Source organism: Panicum virgatum, chromosome 3K, assembly GCF_016808335.1.
Source record: "Panicum virgatum strain AP13 chromosome 3K, P.virgatum_v5, whole genome shotgun sequence".
Classification (NCBI taxonomy): Eukaryota; Viridiplantae; Streptophyta; class Magnoliopsida; order Poales; family Poaceae; genus Panicum; species Panicum virgatum.
The window spans coordinates 27,798,550-27,811,613 of NC_053138.1; the positions used below are offsets into that span (position 1 = coordinate 27,798,550).

Sequence of the window (13,064 nt, forward strand, 5' to 3'; positions counted from 1 at the left end):
TTAAATTATAGATTGTTTTGATATTTTTAGATGTATATAGCTTTTGCTATATATCTAGATGTGCTATAAAACTATGCATCTAGAAAAAGCTAAGAGGATCAATAATTTGGAAATGAGGGAGTGTGTCCTAACAATTGAGGTCTTGTTTCCTGTCAAAAACAATTGAGGTCTTGTTGCGGGGCTGTCCTCTTCGTTTAATACTAGCGGTCTAGTGCGATGCAAAGCTATCCTAGGTTCGCCGAACTGAAAACGCGCAGCCGCGTGGTTGGTAGTACATCTCAGGCGAACCGTGCTGAACGAACCAGCGCACGTACGTCAGCCGTCGCCGTCGGCGACGAACCAACAGCAACAGCGAGTCTGCGACGACAGGTCCGGCGGGTCGCCGTAGCCGTGCGCGTGCGCCGGAGCAGAGGTCCGCTCTCGTTTCGTTCACCCACCTCGTCCCTTCCTCCGCGCCGCGGGTCCTCACAGGTCACAGCGCGCGACGCGCAACCTTGGAGGAAACGCTCCCGGAAACACCCGTGAAAAAGTCCATCCGAGTCCTGCTCGTCCTCCCCCTCCCCCTCCCCTTCCGCTCCCCCGTCGCGTCGGACGGCGCCACCGCCCGCACGGACCCCGACGACGACGCGCTCTGCCCGCCCCCGCGACGCGGCTAGGTAACTAACCTCCCCCCTCGTCTCCCTCCTCCCCCGGACAGGAAACGTTGCTCGAATCCTGCCGCGCTGCCTCCTGCTCGGTTACTCCTCCGCGCGCCTCGCCTCGCCTCGCCTCGCCCGCGCTGCGCCATGGGCGCCTCGTCGAGCCGCCGCCGCCGGGACGACTACTACCCGCCGCCGCCCCCGCCGCCTCACCACTACTCCTCGTACCCGCCCCCGCCGCACCATCACCACCACCACCCGCCTCCTCCCCCGCCGCACCACCGGGCTCCCCCTCCGCCGCCGCCGCCCGCCTCCTCGTACTACTACCACCCCCAGCCGCCGCCCCCGCACGCGTACCACGGCCCGTGGCACCCGGCGCCCGCACCGCCGCCGCCGCTGCAGCAGCCGCAGCCGCAGCCGCTCGCGCTGACGGGCCCCCCGCCCGAGTACGTGGAGCACCAGCAGGCGCAGAAGGTGAAGAACTACGTCAACCTGCACAAGGACACCATCAGGCTCGAGCCCGACGGCGCCGACCCCGACCGCCGCCTCGTCGCCTTCACCTTCGACGCGGTGACCGACGGCAGGTGATTTTCGGGTCGCGCTGCTGTTGCTCTCTGCTGCAATGGCGCTGTTGCATTTTTTGGGCTGACCTGAATTGTGTAGCTACTGCTTACGGAAAGTTGAGATGTAGGGTTGGGTTCATCGCGGGAGCAAAAAATTAGTAGAATTTAGTAAGTTCTGCATATACTTTTGTTAGACAAGACTCATCTCTTTCCTTTTGTGGAAAGCCCAGTAGTACGAGTAGCTGAGTAGAGACCCAGCAGCTTTACAAAGAGAACACCAAAACTGGAGTTATGGAAGATGGATATGTTTTCATTTAGAAAATTATAGGCGCTTCATTGCAATCAGAGACTTAGACATTACAACTTTTGGTTTATGACTATACTTTCAATCTTGTAGATTGGTAACTTATTTTCCATTTTCATAAGAAATCACTGGGAGAAAAAGAAGACAACAAATAGTTAAGCGTGACTAAAGTACTACTCCCTGAAGTTAATGATTTGCTAGTAATGTTAAATGAGTAGTAGAATATATCTTCTTCAATTTTATCATATGCTTAAACCAGAAGGATATTCTGATGATGGGAGGTGTTATTTGTTATACTACTACGGATCACTTATTGTTTCATTTTCAACCCCATTAACTGTACAACATTTATTGCAACCAGTGTTCAAAATTCTGGTGTTATTGCTGGGAATTAGAAATTCCAGTGGGTTCAGGGGAACCCCAAGTATGCCATTTTGATGTTCTTTTTATGAAAAAATATAGCTGCTGCTGGATCTTGTTGGCAGTTAGATTGTTGAAATTTTGATGTAAAAAGAAAAGAAAATTGGAAATTGGACATGTAGCTGCCCGTTAACCAGCTCCCAGCCATGGTTCAGGAGAGTAAGAGAAACATTTTTCTTCAAAACCAAAATTGCATCATTTCCCTCTCAAACTTATACGAGTGGGGTATTTTTTTTACAATTGTTATTAAAAATGGCATTATGCTAGGAAAAGTTCAAGGGCTCAATACTGCTAATATGAGTGCTTAATTACGATGTAAGGTTATAGATCAGGGGCCACAGTTGAATATATCCTTAATTCCTTATCTTTTGCAGTGTGACTATATATTACTTTGCCAAGGAAGGAAAAGACTGTAGTTTTTCTTCAGTATACCCAGAATTACAGACGCCAACAAAGATACCCTTCCAGAAAGGGTTAGCCCAAAGGTTCATCCAGCCCTCTGGATCTGGTGTTGACTTGGGATTCTTTTCTCTTGATGAGCTTTCAAATCCATCAGGGGAAGTATTCCCTCTGGTAGTTTATGCAGAAGCATATCCATCTCCAGATGAAGGTGGCCCGTCAGTAAACTCCACTCGTGCACAGATTACTCTTGCTGTTTTGGAGAAGCATAACAATGACCTTCGAGTCAAAGTTATCAAGCAAATCTTGTGGATTGATGGAGTGAGGTATGAGCTACAGGAAATTTTCGGTCTTGTCAACTCCACAGAAGCGGATGTTGCTGATGCTGATGCTGATGACACGGGAAAGGAATGTGTTATCTGCTTGACAGAACCAAGGGACACTGCTGTTATGCCTTGTAGACATTTGGTGAGAACTTACTGTATCGTACTTTTCTCTGGTAGATCTAGCTTTCATTACCTTAAAAAGTTTTGTCTGATTGGTCCTTTCTTGTGCAGTGTTTGTGCAGTGAATGTGCAAAAACTCTACGATTTCAGTCAAATAAATGCCCCATATGCAGACAGCCTGTTGAAAAACTAATGGAGATCAAAGTTAGAAGTCCTGAGCCATAAAGGAGACTTTGATGGTATGGCTGCTGCTGCTGCATTATATTATCTAATTGTCCATAATCCTGTAAACAACATGAGTCTTGAAGTGTATAGTTCTGTTGATGGTTGTGAACTTGTGATGATGTGGTCTCGTGATGAATTGTGAAGATCGCCACTTGGCACTTGATTTCTTGTTTTTTTTTCTGTTTGTTATAGTATATCTATAACATGGCATCTGAAACCAATCCTTGGCGTAGTTTTGGATCTTGATGAAGCTAATTTTGACACCTTGTTTATACTTGGCTTGACAGACTTTTGTCATGCCTTTCCATATTCCACAACCACTTGCCTTTCCTTTTGCCAAAGCATTGGTGATGTTTCTGTCCAATCTATCTGGTAGCAAAGCCTAATAGTTGCTTGATGGTTCTGTGCGCATAACAAAACATTTTTACCACATTACTGTGACCTTCTTTGTACTGCTTACATGATACATGATATATCAACCCGGGTAGAACTCATGCTACGTGGTAGACCATTGATATGGAATCTGGGAGTTAAAATTGGTGTGCTCTGTTCCAGGTAAGTTTGAACTAAAGCATTGCTTCTGCTTAGGGTCCTCTGCTGTCCTGAGATTAATGGAGTGAAAAGGTGAGTGAAGTTCACTAGTGCTCCTGAACCTAGCTTTAAATATGTTAAGGTACTTCATTTGCGATCTGTTGCATATGTACACATATTTTGTAATGAACTTAAAAAGCTATGTGCCATCTACGCACTGAGTTGATGTTTGTGTGCAGTAAGTAGCTCCACCCCACCCCTATTTTTGGTTGTGGAATAGAGTTAGTACGTATTTGAAAATTATGGATGAAATTGGTGAACTGCTCCAGTAGTCAAGATACCTATATTGTTTAAACTATGAAAAAAACAACATGAAAGATCTAAACCACTCAAAATTTTGCCATTTGATGTGCCATACAATTACATTACTCTGCCGTAAAGTTTTACCTACCTCTTCGTGAAGTACAATGAACATTGTTTTTTTTTGAACGTACATTGGTTTTTGTCTTTTCATTACATTTCATCAGGTGATTCAATCCTTGAGTAATTTGTATCGTTGAGTGAATCTAAACTCAAAGCTTTGGGTGTTTTAGTTACTAGAGTCAGATGAGCAGTGGAATATATCTCCTGCAAAGCATATAACTATCAGGTCTGATTAGTTCAGTACCACCAAAGTTTTGGCACAATTAATGTTATTTTTAGCCTATCCTATGCCTATGTGGAAAACCCAAGATTGCCTGGCCATAACTCACATTGAAAAAATTTGAGTAAATTTGAATCGTCTCAACATTTTAATTCCTTTTTGCCGTTGGTTTCTGCTTCTCCAGTTGCTGGACATGTTGTGGATGTTTCAATAATGAGCTGAGATGGTGTGTGGGAGGCTCATCGTACAGACATATTGCCGTATCGCCTGTCTTCGGGGGGAAAATAAACAGATTGTACCACATAAATAGCACAGTTCATGGTCATTAGGCCGCTTGCACAGTGTTCTGATGTATGCAGATTGCTTGTATGTAGATAGGAGTATAAATGGGAACCAAACAGTTTCAGTGGATCGGCTTGTACGGTTGTACCGACCTACTAACTTGCATCCCTTTGGGAAGCTCGTATAATGGAACTTGGTCCAAATTTTTCGTAGATCCAATCCAAGAGACTTGCTAATCACAAAGTCACAACACACGGCCAGACACCCTTCAACCTTAAGAAAAATGGCAACATCCACAACAGGTACTGTCGGCAACATCTCCTCGTACTTTTGGTTTCAATAGAGAGCCATTTGGTGATACCATTATCAAGCACCAAAAGGTCGTCGTAGCATGTCCTCCCACCTATCCTACACATTCGATCAAGGTTGTCACTGCGAAGATGCACGGGGTCTTACCGTCTAGCCGTTGGTACTCCGCATCTTCACGGAGAATTCAATTTCACCGGGTCCATGTCGGAGACAGCGGGGCATAACTCACAGCCTATATTTACATGCTTTTTAGGCTCGAACTTATTAAAGCCTAAATGTAAAGCGGAACACACACAAACAGATGTTCCTCAACTCGGAAATATGCCTCGCGGGTGAATCAGTGCATTAAAACCTCTTACAGACGAAGCGATCCCGCTTTTTTACTTCTTATCTTGACTTTCCAAACGTTACTCTTTGATCTCAAGTGCTCTTCAGCCAGAATCGAAAACCAGCACTTCCTAGGCTAAAAACTAAACCTTATTTCCTTCTTCTCATGCAGCTCATACACCCATGAGCTAAAAAGTATACCCCCACATTTTTGACATATTAAAGAAGTTGCTCTTTTTCTTGAAGTGAGCTTCATCTCTTCCAGGGTGTCGGCAAACTAGCAAATGGTGTGGGAAAGTATCTCTCGAGAAAAAAGAAATTGCAGACGCCAAGCGGTGCACCCCTTCATCGGGAGCGTTTGCACGGCAAACACGGCGTCCGTCCACACACGCAAGTCAACCTGACGAAATGTCGAAACTCCTCTACGGCACGGCACATAAAAAATGCGCATCCGTCGGCGAAGGCAGCGTTCTTGGGCGGAATTCAGCGCCGCCGACCGCTGCGCCGGGTGTGCCGACGAGACGCTGAGGAACACCACGAACTGCAGTGGATAGCTGGAGCACCAGCGCACGGGTGCCGGGTGAAGGACGTGCGCGAGTCGGCGAGTGGCTCAGCGCAGCACGCACCCTGTCACCTCGTCACTGACAGCTCTTCTTGTCAGACGACACCGGCGATCCGTACGCGGGAGGCCGGCACGGCACCCCCACCCCACTCGCGCCAGCCAGCTCTGAACTGCCGGGCTCGCGTCCACCCATCGCCCGATCACAGTCGGTCAGGTCGCGCCACCCCCACCCCGCCGGGCGCTATCTACTTGTCCATCGTCGGCACCCGCCCCGCCGCCGTGAACAACGAGCGGCCCCCGGCGCGTCGGCTGTCCAACCAGCGTCCCCGGCAGCGCACGCGCGGGCAGCCACACACACACCCGGCTCGCCGAAGTGGTCACCGGCTGGTGGAAGCGGGTGGGCGGCCCCCGCGCGCGGCTGCGGCTGCGGCTCCACCACCTCCGACGCTGACCTCCCCCGGACCCCAGTGGGGGGAGTACCGGACGAGCAGGTCGACGTGGAGCGCGCGCGGCCTCTGCCCGCCCCCGCCCCGGTCCACCGATCCGGGATTCCGTTCCGGATAGGAACCAGCCGGCTGGCGGCGGAGCCAGTCGCGCCCTGGTCCGTGATGGCGACCACTGGTTGGTTAATCCCGGCGATTCCAGCCAAGATTCACCACCGCAAGCACATGCCCTCTCCTCTCCCTAGCGGTGATTCTTCCATCCCTCGCCACCAATAATGAGCACCACCTCGGCTGCCAATCAGGACGCCGCGGTCGGGCGGGGCGACACGCATCGGCATGCGATTCCTGGCGGTGTACTTGGTACTGCTAGTACTGCCGCCGCCGCCACCTGCTCGCTGGACGTGACACGGCGCCCCTTTTCCCCTGCCCGCGGCGGGCGACGGGTGCCTGCCAGCGCGCTGGCCTACACGAGCATGCCCGCCTGACGCCGAGAGGGGCGGCCACCCTGGCGGGCGCCGGGCCACCATGTGGGCGGGCACCGGAGATCCCGGGGGCCCCCTCCCCCTCCCGACCGCGGCGGGTTCCATCCACGACGAGTCGGCGGCCCGCTTCGGTGGCCGGCTCCGCGCCGGAGCGGCCTCATCCGCTCCTCCTCTTCTCGCGCAGGGGATGGATGGATGGATAATGCCGGGTCAGGGGAGAAAATTGCAATATTAAGACTGCAAACACTGACCACTTGTGAATTTGCCACTCCCAGTAAATGACACGGTTGAACCATCTGTGCCTATAAAATGTGGGGCCAATAGCAAAACTACAAAGGCCAATGTTTGCGGTCCTATTTTTGCAAATTTCTCGGGTCAGGGGGCGAGTGGTCACCGCCATGCACTCATGCCGCCGCTCTACGCGTCCGGCCGGTGTTAACTTCCCGGCGAAGGTTGCCGAACGGGACGGGTCCGGTCATCATGCGATCACGATCATGCGGCGCGGCCGGAGAGGAGGATCGGACGGCAGCGGGCAATCGAGCGGTTGCGGTTCAAGCCGGCCTATCAACCCCGTGTCGGGCCGCTTATAGGCCCCGGTCGTATCGGGATAAGCTTATATAGAGAGCAAACAAAAAAGGAATAAAAGGTGGTCGCAAGAGTAGTAGTATTTGCTGACAGGCGGGGCCGTGCGGGCTCTCGCCGTCCGGTGGCGGGGGGATACGAATACGATGAGGTCATGAGGGCGCGCACTGGCTGGGGCGAGGCCGCGGGGAGGGCGGAGCGGATTGCGATTTGCGAACATGTGCAGGGACTGAGCCCCCACATTCGTGGGGCCCACGACCTTTCCGGGCGGGGATTGGCCAGCTGCTCCGCCGGGGGGGAGCGGCCCCACCGCACAGCCCCGGCCGAGCTGACACCAGGAAAAGGGCGGCCGCTATTAGGCCCTCCAATTTAGGCATCGCTATGCACACTGCAGCCGGCAATGCTAACTCTTTGCGATGCTAGAAAAAATAGGAGCGGGGCAAGTAGAGGCTCCGGTGCCAAATCTTAGGCCCCGTTTAGTTCGCAAAAAGTTGGCGAAAAGTTACTATACCACGTTTCGTTATTATTTGATAAAAAATGTTCAATTATAAACTAATTAGGTTTAAAAGATTCATCTCGTACTAATCAGTTAGACTGTGTAATTAGTTATTTTTTTCAACTATATTTAATACTTCATACATATATTAAAAGATTCGATGTGACGGATACTGTAGGAAAAATTTTAGAAACTAAACAGGGCCTTAAACAACAATAAATTTACTCGTTGCTGCTCAGGTACACTCCTCTATGCTCCATGACCTGTGCAGACCTTTATGTAAGGTCCCGCAGTACTAGTTAGGCCTTGTTTGGTTTTTCTATCATACCTATCGTACACGATTTTTGAAAAAAGAAATTTACATACATGGAGTACTAAACGAAGTTTATTTATAAAACTTTTTCACGGATGGGTGTAACTTTTCACGACGAATCTAATGATAGTAATTAATTGATGATTGGCTATAGTGATGCTACAGTAACCATGCTCTAATCGTGCGGTCAAAGGCCTCATTAGGTTCGTCTCGCGAAGTAGCGCATGATTGTGGAATTAGTTTTATAAATTAACTTTATTTAGTACCTCTAATTATTGGTCAATTTTTTTGCGCTACTTGTGCTGCCTCAAACCAAAGGCCTCAGCTCCGGTGCCAGTATTCCACACGCTGTAGCTCGCGGAGCATCGATGCTCATTCTAGTCATGGGGTCCACAATTTTTCATGGCATTAGACTGTCTCCAGCCGTCTCCTCCAAAACCCATCCTCTAAAAGAAATATTCTCATTCCTCTAAACAGATTTCGCACTCCATATTAAAATTTTCTCCAACAATACATTTCATACCACATCCCCTATACCCCACTATACAATATTTTATATTTTCCTCTCCAACTATCTCTTCCCCTCAAAACTATAAAATAACTGGAGAAAAAAATGGAGAGAGACACGAGAGACGGGAAAGAGACGATGGAGGATCCTGGGAATGTAGAGGGCGACCGGGGGTCCCCAAAATATCCAGACTCGGATACCGGGCAACGCTGGAGCACATACCGGTCTTTCAAACCTTTATATTTGAGGTACCGAGTCGTTTGGAGTGCCCCGTTGTGGACAGTCTTACTCCCACGCTGTGGAGGGCCTTAAAGCGCCCCCCCCCCCCCCCCCCCCCCCCGGCCGAACACAGCGCCCAGAGGCCGCCGCGAGAGAGCCGCAGTCAACAAAGCCTCAGCTCTGCTCCTCCTCCGTCTCTGCCCCTCTTCCTCCTCGTCGTCCATTGGTGCCGCTGCTCTCCGAGCTTCTCGCCGCCGCCTCAGCACAGCACGGCACCGGCACAGCACAAAAGCCGGGCAGCATCAGGGCGAAGGCGAAGGCGATGGAGGTGGAGGCGATGCTGGAGGACGACGTGTTCTTCGCCGAGCTCAGCAAGCGGATATCGCTGCTCATCACCGACGACGACGAGGGCGCCGCCGACTTCGCCGCCGCCGCGCAGTTCATCCCCGCCGCCGCCGCCGCCGCGCCCCTCACGGTGAGCCCCTGCTCCTCCTCCCATCACCAGGCACGTGCATGCACGTGTGGTAACTCGTCAGGGTCGGTTCAGGTCCAGACCCCAGCCGCCCGGGCCAGCTAGCTTCTGTTGCGTTCCCGGAGCTTCTCGGTAGTTGGTTGGTGCGGAGTGCAGACCACACACACCACCACCCCCAACACATGCCCGCACGCACCTGCACACCACCTCACCAAACCGAACCCAACGAAACGCCATGGACGCTCGTCTTCCTCCCACCCAATCCGCAGCCAGCGGACCAAGAACAAGACAAAGAGGAGGGGGCATCTCGATCATGGCCTGCTTGTTTTTTTTTTTGAAAGATATCATGGCCTGCTTGTGGTACCAGCGGCCTCGACCCATTAGCATCCGAACACCGCGTGCATCTGGGGTATCTGCATCTCCGGGGGCACTTGCGCATGCGCGTAGAATTTTGGGAAGATAAGCACAGGGTAGTAGGAGCTAGAGCTACTCGCAACAAGCACAGTGGTCGTAGTACGTCAGCGAGCGCCTTTCGAATTGGGGAGAGGAAACAGAACACCTTTTTCCTGTGAAAATTGACCATTGCCAAAAGCGATTTTTTTATTATTTTTTTCCGATTTGTCAAAAATATATGCCAATTTTTTTTTTACAAAAATAGTTCAACTGGCGGCACGATGATATTTTTTGTAAAAAAAATTCAGCATATATTTTGATAAATCGGAAAAAATAATATAAAAATTAAAAAAATTCGCCAAAACTACCGCCAAACTCAGCTGGGCCGCCCGCCACCGGCCCGGCCTCTGCAGTCAGCACTCAGCAGCAGTGCTAGGCTGCTGCTACACTCTGCTGGTGAACTGCTGCTGCTGGTGGCCTCGAGGGCCCCGGATGGAAACTGCGGAGATTCCTTTGAGCAGAAATCACGCGAATTCCATCTGAATCTTGAGCGGATCTTCAAAATTCTTTGAAATCCCAGCGTCGGCCGTGTAAAAAGAACTGTTTCTGTCGGCCGTGTTCGTGGATAGCAATAGCAACGCGCAATTCTCCCAGTTGAGTAGTACAGTAGAAGCCTGCTGTCTACAGTGTGTTGTCAAAGTGGACACCGATTGATCATTGATCGCAACGCCGCAACGGGTCAGTGACAGCAGTCGTAATGGCACAGCTAATCTTCTCCCAGGCATGAGCTTGCTAATTGCTATAGCCAGGCCGGGCCCCAAGTCCCCAGCACGCCCGTGACGTGCACAGGCGTTTGCTGGGAGCCAGCGGCCGGTGTCACTTTCCTTTGCCGTTCCTGAATTAGAAACTTGCAAGCTACGCCTTCCCACCACGGCGCCGCCGCCGCCGCGACGCATCGCATGGCTCAGTGGCTGCCCGCCGCCCGCGTCGCCGCGGGCTATCCCCTTCGCCGGCCGCACATGCGGCCCCCGACCGCCGTGCTTAGCGGCTCCAAAACTCCAGTTAGTCAGTAATCTCCCAGCTTAATCATGCCCCCTCTCTCACACTCCCGTTCGGACACGGCGCCCGGTTGCAATTAGCATGGGCCCCAGGCACTCGATTAGGTTAATTGTTATTGGTCGTCACGTACCCCCTGCTGCTCTGCCTCCTCCCTGCATGATTGCCAGGAATAATCACTTGCTCCTTTCAGAAAAAGAAAAGAATAATCACCTGCTTTTTTTTCTCTCTCTTTGTTTCCTGAGCCTTTTCCGATCGGGGAGTTAGCCATCGACGTTGCTTGGAGCCTTGGATCAGACGTTTTTATTATTGCTGGCACACAACACCCCGCCCGTCATCATGGCATCGCCATGCATGCGACCCGTGCCGGCCGGCCGGCCGTCGCTGTTGGCAGTTGCTAGCCAGCAGCGCGCTGTCACCGGCGGCCGGCGCGAATTGTTAGCCCCCTCCGGCGGGGCCCGGCCGGCGTCCACCCGTGGCAAGATCCGGCGCCGAGAGACCTTGGCACGCACGTAAGTGGCCATGAGCCCATGAGTCATGTTCCTGCCTGCCTGCCTAGTTGCTCCATCGATGATCCTTCACAGCTATCGGCCACTCCATTATTTCTGGGTTTTTTTAATAGACTTATGATAAAGTTTTTCCGTGATCACATCGCGTCATGTGCGAGCACCACCTCGACACGACCATCCAGTCCAGCTAAAACGATCTCGACTGACTTGATTGGCTGGCTCCGCGCAGGGGTTCGCGTCGCTCGGCCATGTGCCGCCGCGGCAGCAGCAGGGGGGCGCCTCGTCGTTGCTGGTGCCACCGCCCTACACGTTGTACCACCACCACCACGGCGCCAGCTACGGCGGGGACAGCGCCGCCAGGGCGGCGGCGTGGCAGCAGCACGGCAGCAAGGGCACCGGCGTGTTCATCCCGCGGTCCACGCCCGGGGCCGCGCACCCCAAGAAGAAGAGCAAGAACAGGGGCGCCGCCGCCGCCGCCGCCGCCAAGGCCGCGCGGGCGGCGCAGGCCGGCGCCAACGCCCTGGCCGCCGGCGGGCCCGCCAAGAAGCGCGCCTGATGTGAAGACCTGAACCTTTCATCATCGGCATGAATCAAAAACGAGAAAAAAAAAAGCACAACTAACTCCAGATGCAGTGCAACAACAGTGCCAGCGGGACCGGGCCGGGCCGGATTAGTTAATCTGTTTAATTAATTATTAATTTAAGTTATTATTACCACTGGTATTATATGGTAAATAATAAGCCAAGGGAGGGGGGGGGGGGAGGAACATGGGCCGGGGGCGCCGCCGCGCAAATAATCTGTGTGCATAGTGGCTGGTGGCGCCGTAGTTCCTTTCCTTTTTTTTAATCGGGCGATTTATTAATTATTTTCTATTTCTTTCTTCCAACCATTTTTGTAAGATGATGAAGTGAATTCGATTGGTGTACTACTAGTACTAGTGCTGGATGGAAGAGAGTGGAAATGTCAATGAACAAATGATTGGTGGTGCTACTAGATGCCTCGCCCTGCGTGCTGATCCCATTTCTGTTCTGTGCCCGGCGCGAGGAGTGGGGGAGGGAATGGAATCGCGCGGGTCGTGCGCGCGTGCGTGCGTGGATTCTTGGGATGGGACATGTATGTACGCATCCAGATCTGGAAGTGGAATCCGCGACCTGCCGGGCCGTGTCCCTGTCGCCCCTGCGCGACATGGGAGAGAGAGCCTGAGAGTTGGTGACGTCCGCTGGCTGCTGTCCCACGCCTGGGCTCCCCCTCCTCCCCCACAGCTCGTGCGGCAACCTGCCTGCCGAGTTCCAGGCTACCTCCAGCTGCGAGAGGGCACGGCACAGTGTGTCTAGGAGTCTCCTACTAGAGGTTGTTGGATGATGGAACGAATGGTAGATCTGCTGCGGGGGCGGGTCGTCGGTGCCGGTGCGGCAGGGATCCCGGCGGGGTCTCGGGATCCGAGCGAGGTCAACATGTGTCGGGGACATGCCTTGGTTACTACGTGCGGGCCGCGACGTGCTACAGGTGGAGGCGCGCGCGCGCGCGCGCTTTGGCCTCGGCGGCGGCTGATACTTTTCTGCTGTGGATGGCCGGCACCGCGGCGGCACGTATCGATCGCCGCTATGGCCGGCAATCGCGGCAGGCGGCAGCTGGATCGAGTCGATCTCTCGCTTCATGGGTGGAAGCCGGGAGAGGGGCATCGTCACGGGCGGCTCCTGAGCGGTCGGATCGACGACGTGGCTTTGGGGATCAGGTCATTATCATCGCAAGGATTGCCACTGATGATGGTGCGCGAGAATTGCGTCCAATCTCATTTCAATATACCAGAGATATGAGAGAATGGGCCCAGGAAAAAAAAGAACCAGCCCGCCGTGAGCAAGATATGATTTGGGTACGTGGCTTTTTCTCTGGCTCTGGGCGAGAAAAGAAGATTCGTGGCTCGGCGCATGTGATGTGCGAT

The 13,064-nt window shown here is 52.5% G+C and overlaps 2 protein-coding genes across 5 annotated transcripts; both read left to right on the top strand.

Moving 5' to 3' along the window:
* Positions 1–770: 770 nt before the first annotated feature.
* Positions 771–4,670, top strand: LOC120698795 (probable E3 ubiquitin-protein ligase LUL4). 4 transcript variants are annotated; one of them, XR_005685014.1, is made up of 5 exons: positions 771–1,222; positions 2,300–2,792; positions 2,882–3,009; positions 3,551–3,619; positions 4,354–4,656. XR_005685014.1 is itself a non-coding variant. In XM_039982531.1 (4 exons), exons 1-3 carry the CDS (start codon positions 786–788, stop codon positions 2,993–2,995), a joined length of 1,044 nt encoding a protein of 347 aa, XP_039838465.1. In that variant the 5' UTR covers positions 771–785; the 3' UTR covers positions 2,996–3,009; positions 4,354–4,670. The 4 variants fall into 4 exon arrangements, 2 of the variants coding, with proteins under 2 accessions (XP_039838465.1, XP_039838464.1); XR_005685015.1 differs by having other exon boundaries at positions 3,584–3,619; XM_039982531.1 differs by lacking the exon at positions 3,551–3,619 and having other exon boundaries at positions 4,354–4,670.
* A 4,090-nt stretch (positions 4,671–8,760) lies between these two features.
* On the top strand, positions 8,761–12,115 carry LOC120698796. The gene is made up of 2 exons (XM_039982533.1): positions 8,761–9,167; positions 11,352–12,115. Exons 1-2 carry the CDS (start codon positions 9,015–9,017, stop codon positions 11,676–11,678), a joined length of 480 nt encoding a protein of 159 aa, XP_039838467.1. The 5' UTR covers positions 8,761–9,014; the 3' UTR covers positions 11,679–12,115.
* The last annotated feature ends 949 nt before the right edge of the window (positions 12,116–13,064 follow it).

Coding starts and splice junctions, on each gene's coding strand:
- LOC120698796 (XM_039982533.1), top strand. CDS start 9,015: ATGGAGGTGGAGGCGATGCTGGAGGACGACGTGTTCTTCGCCGAGCTC. Junction 9,168..11,351: donor CCGCCGCCGCGCCCCTCACG/GTGAGCCCCTGC, acceptor GGCTCCGCGCAG/GGGTTCGCGTCGCTCGGCCA.
- LOC120698795 (XM_039982531.1), top strand. CDS start 786: ATGGGCGCCTCGTCGAGCCGCCGCCGCCGGGACGACTACTACCCGCCG. Junction 1,223..2,299: donor GACGCGGTGACCGACGGCAG/GTGATTTTCGGG, acceptor TATCTTTTGCAG/TGTGACTATATATTACTTTG. Junction 2,793..2,881: donor TTATGCCTTGTAGACATTTG/GTGAGAACTTAC, acceptor TTTCTTGTGCAG/TGTTTGTGCAGTGAATGTGC.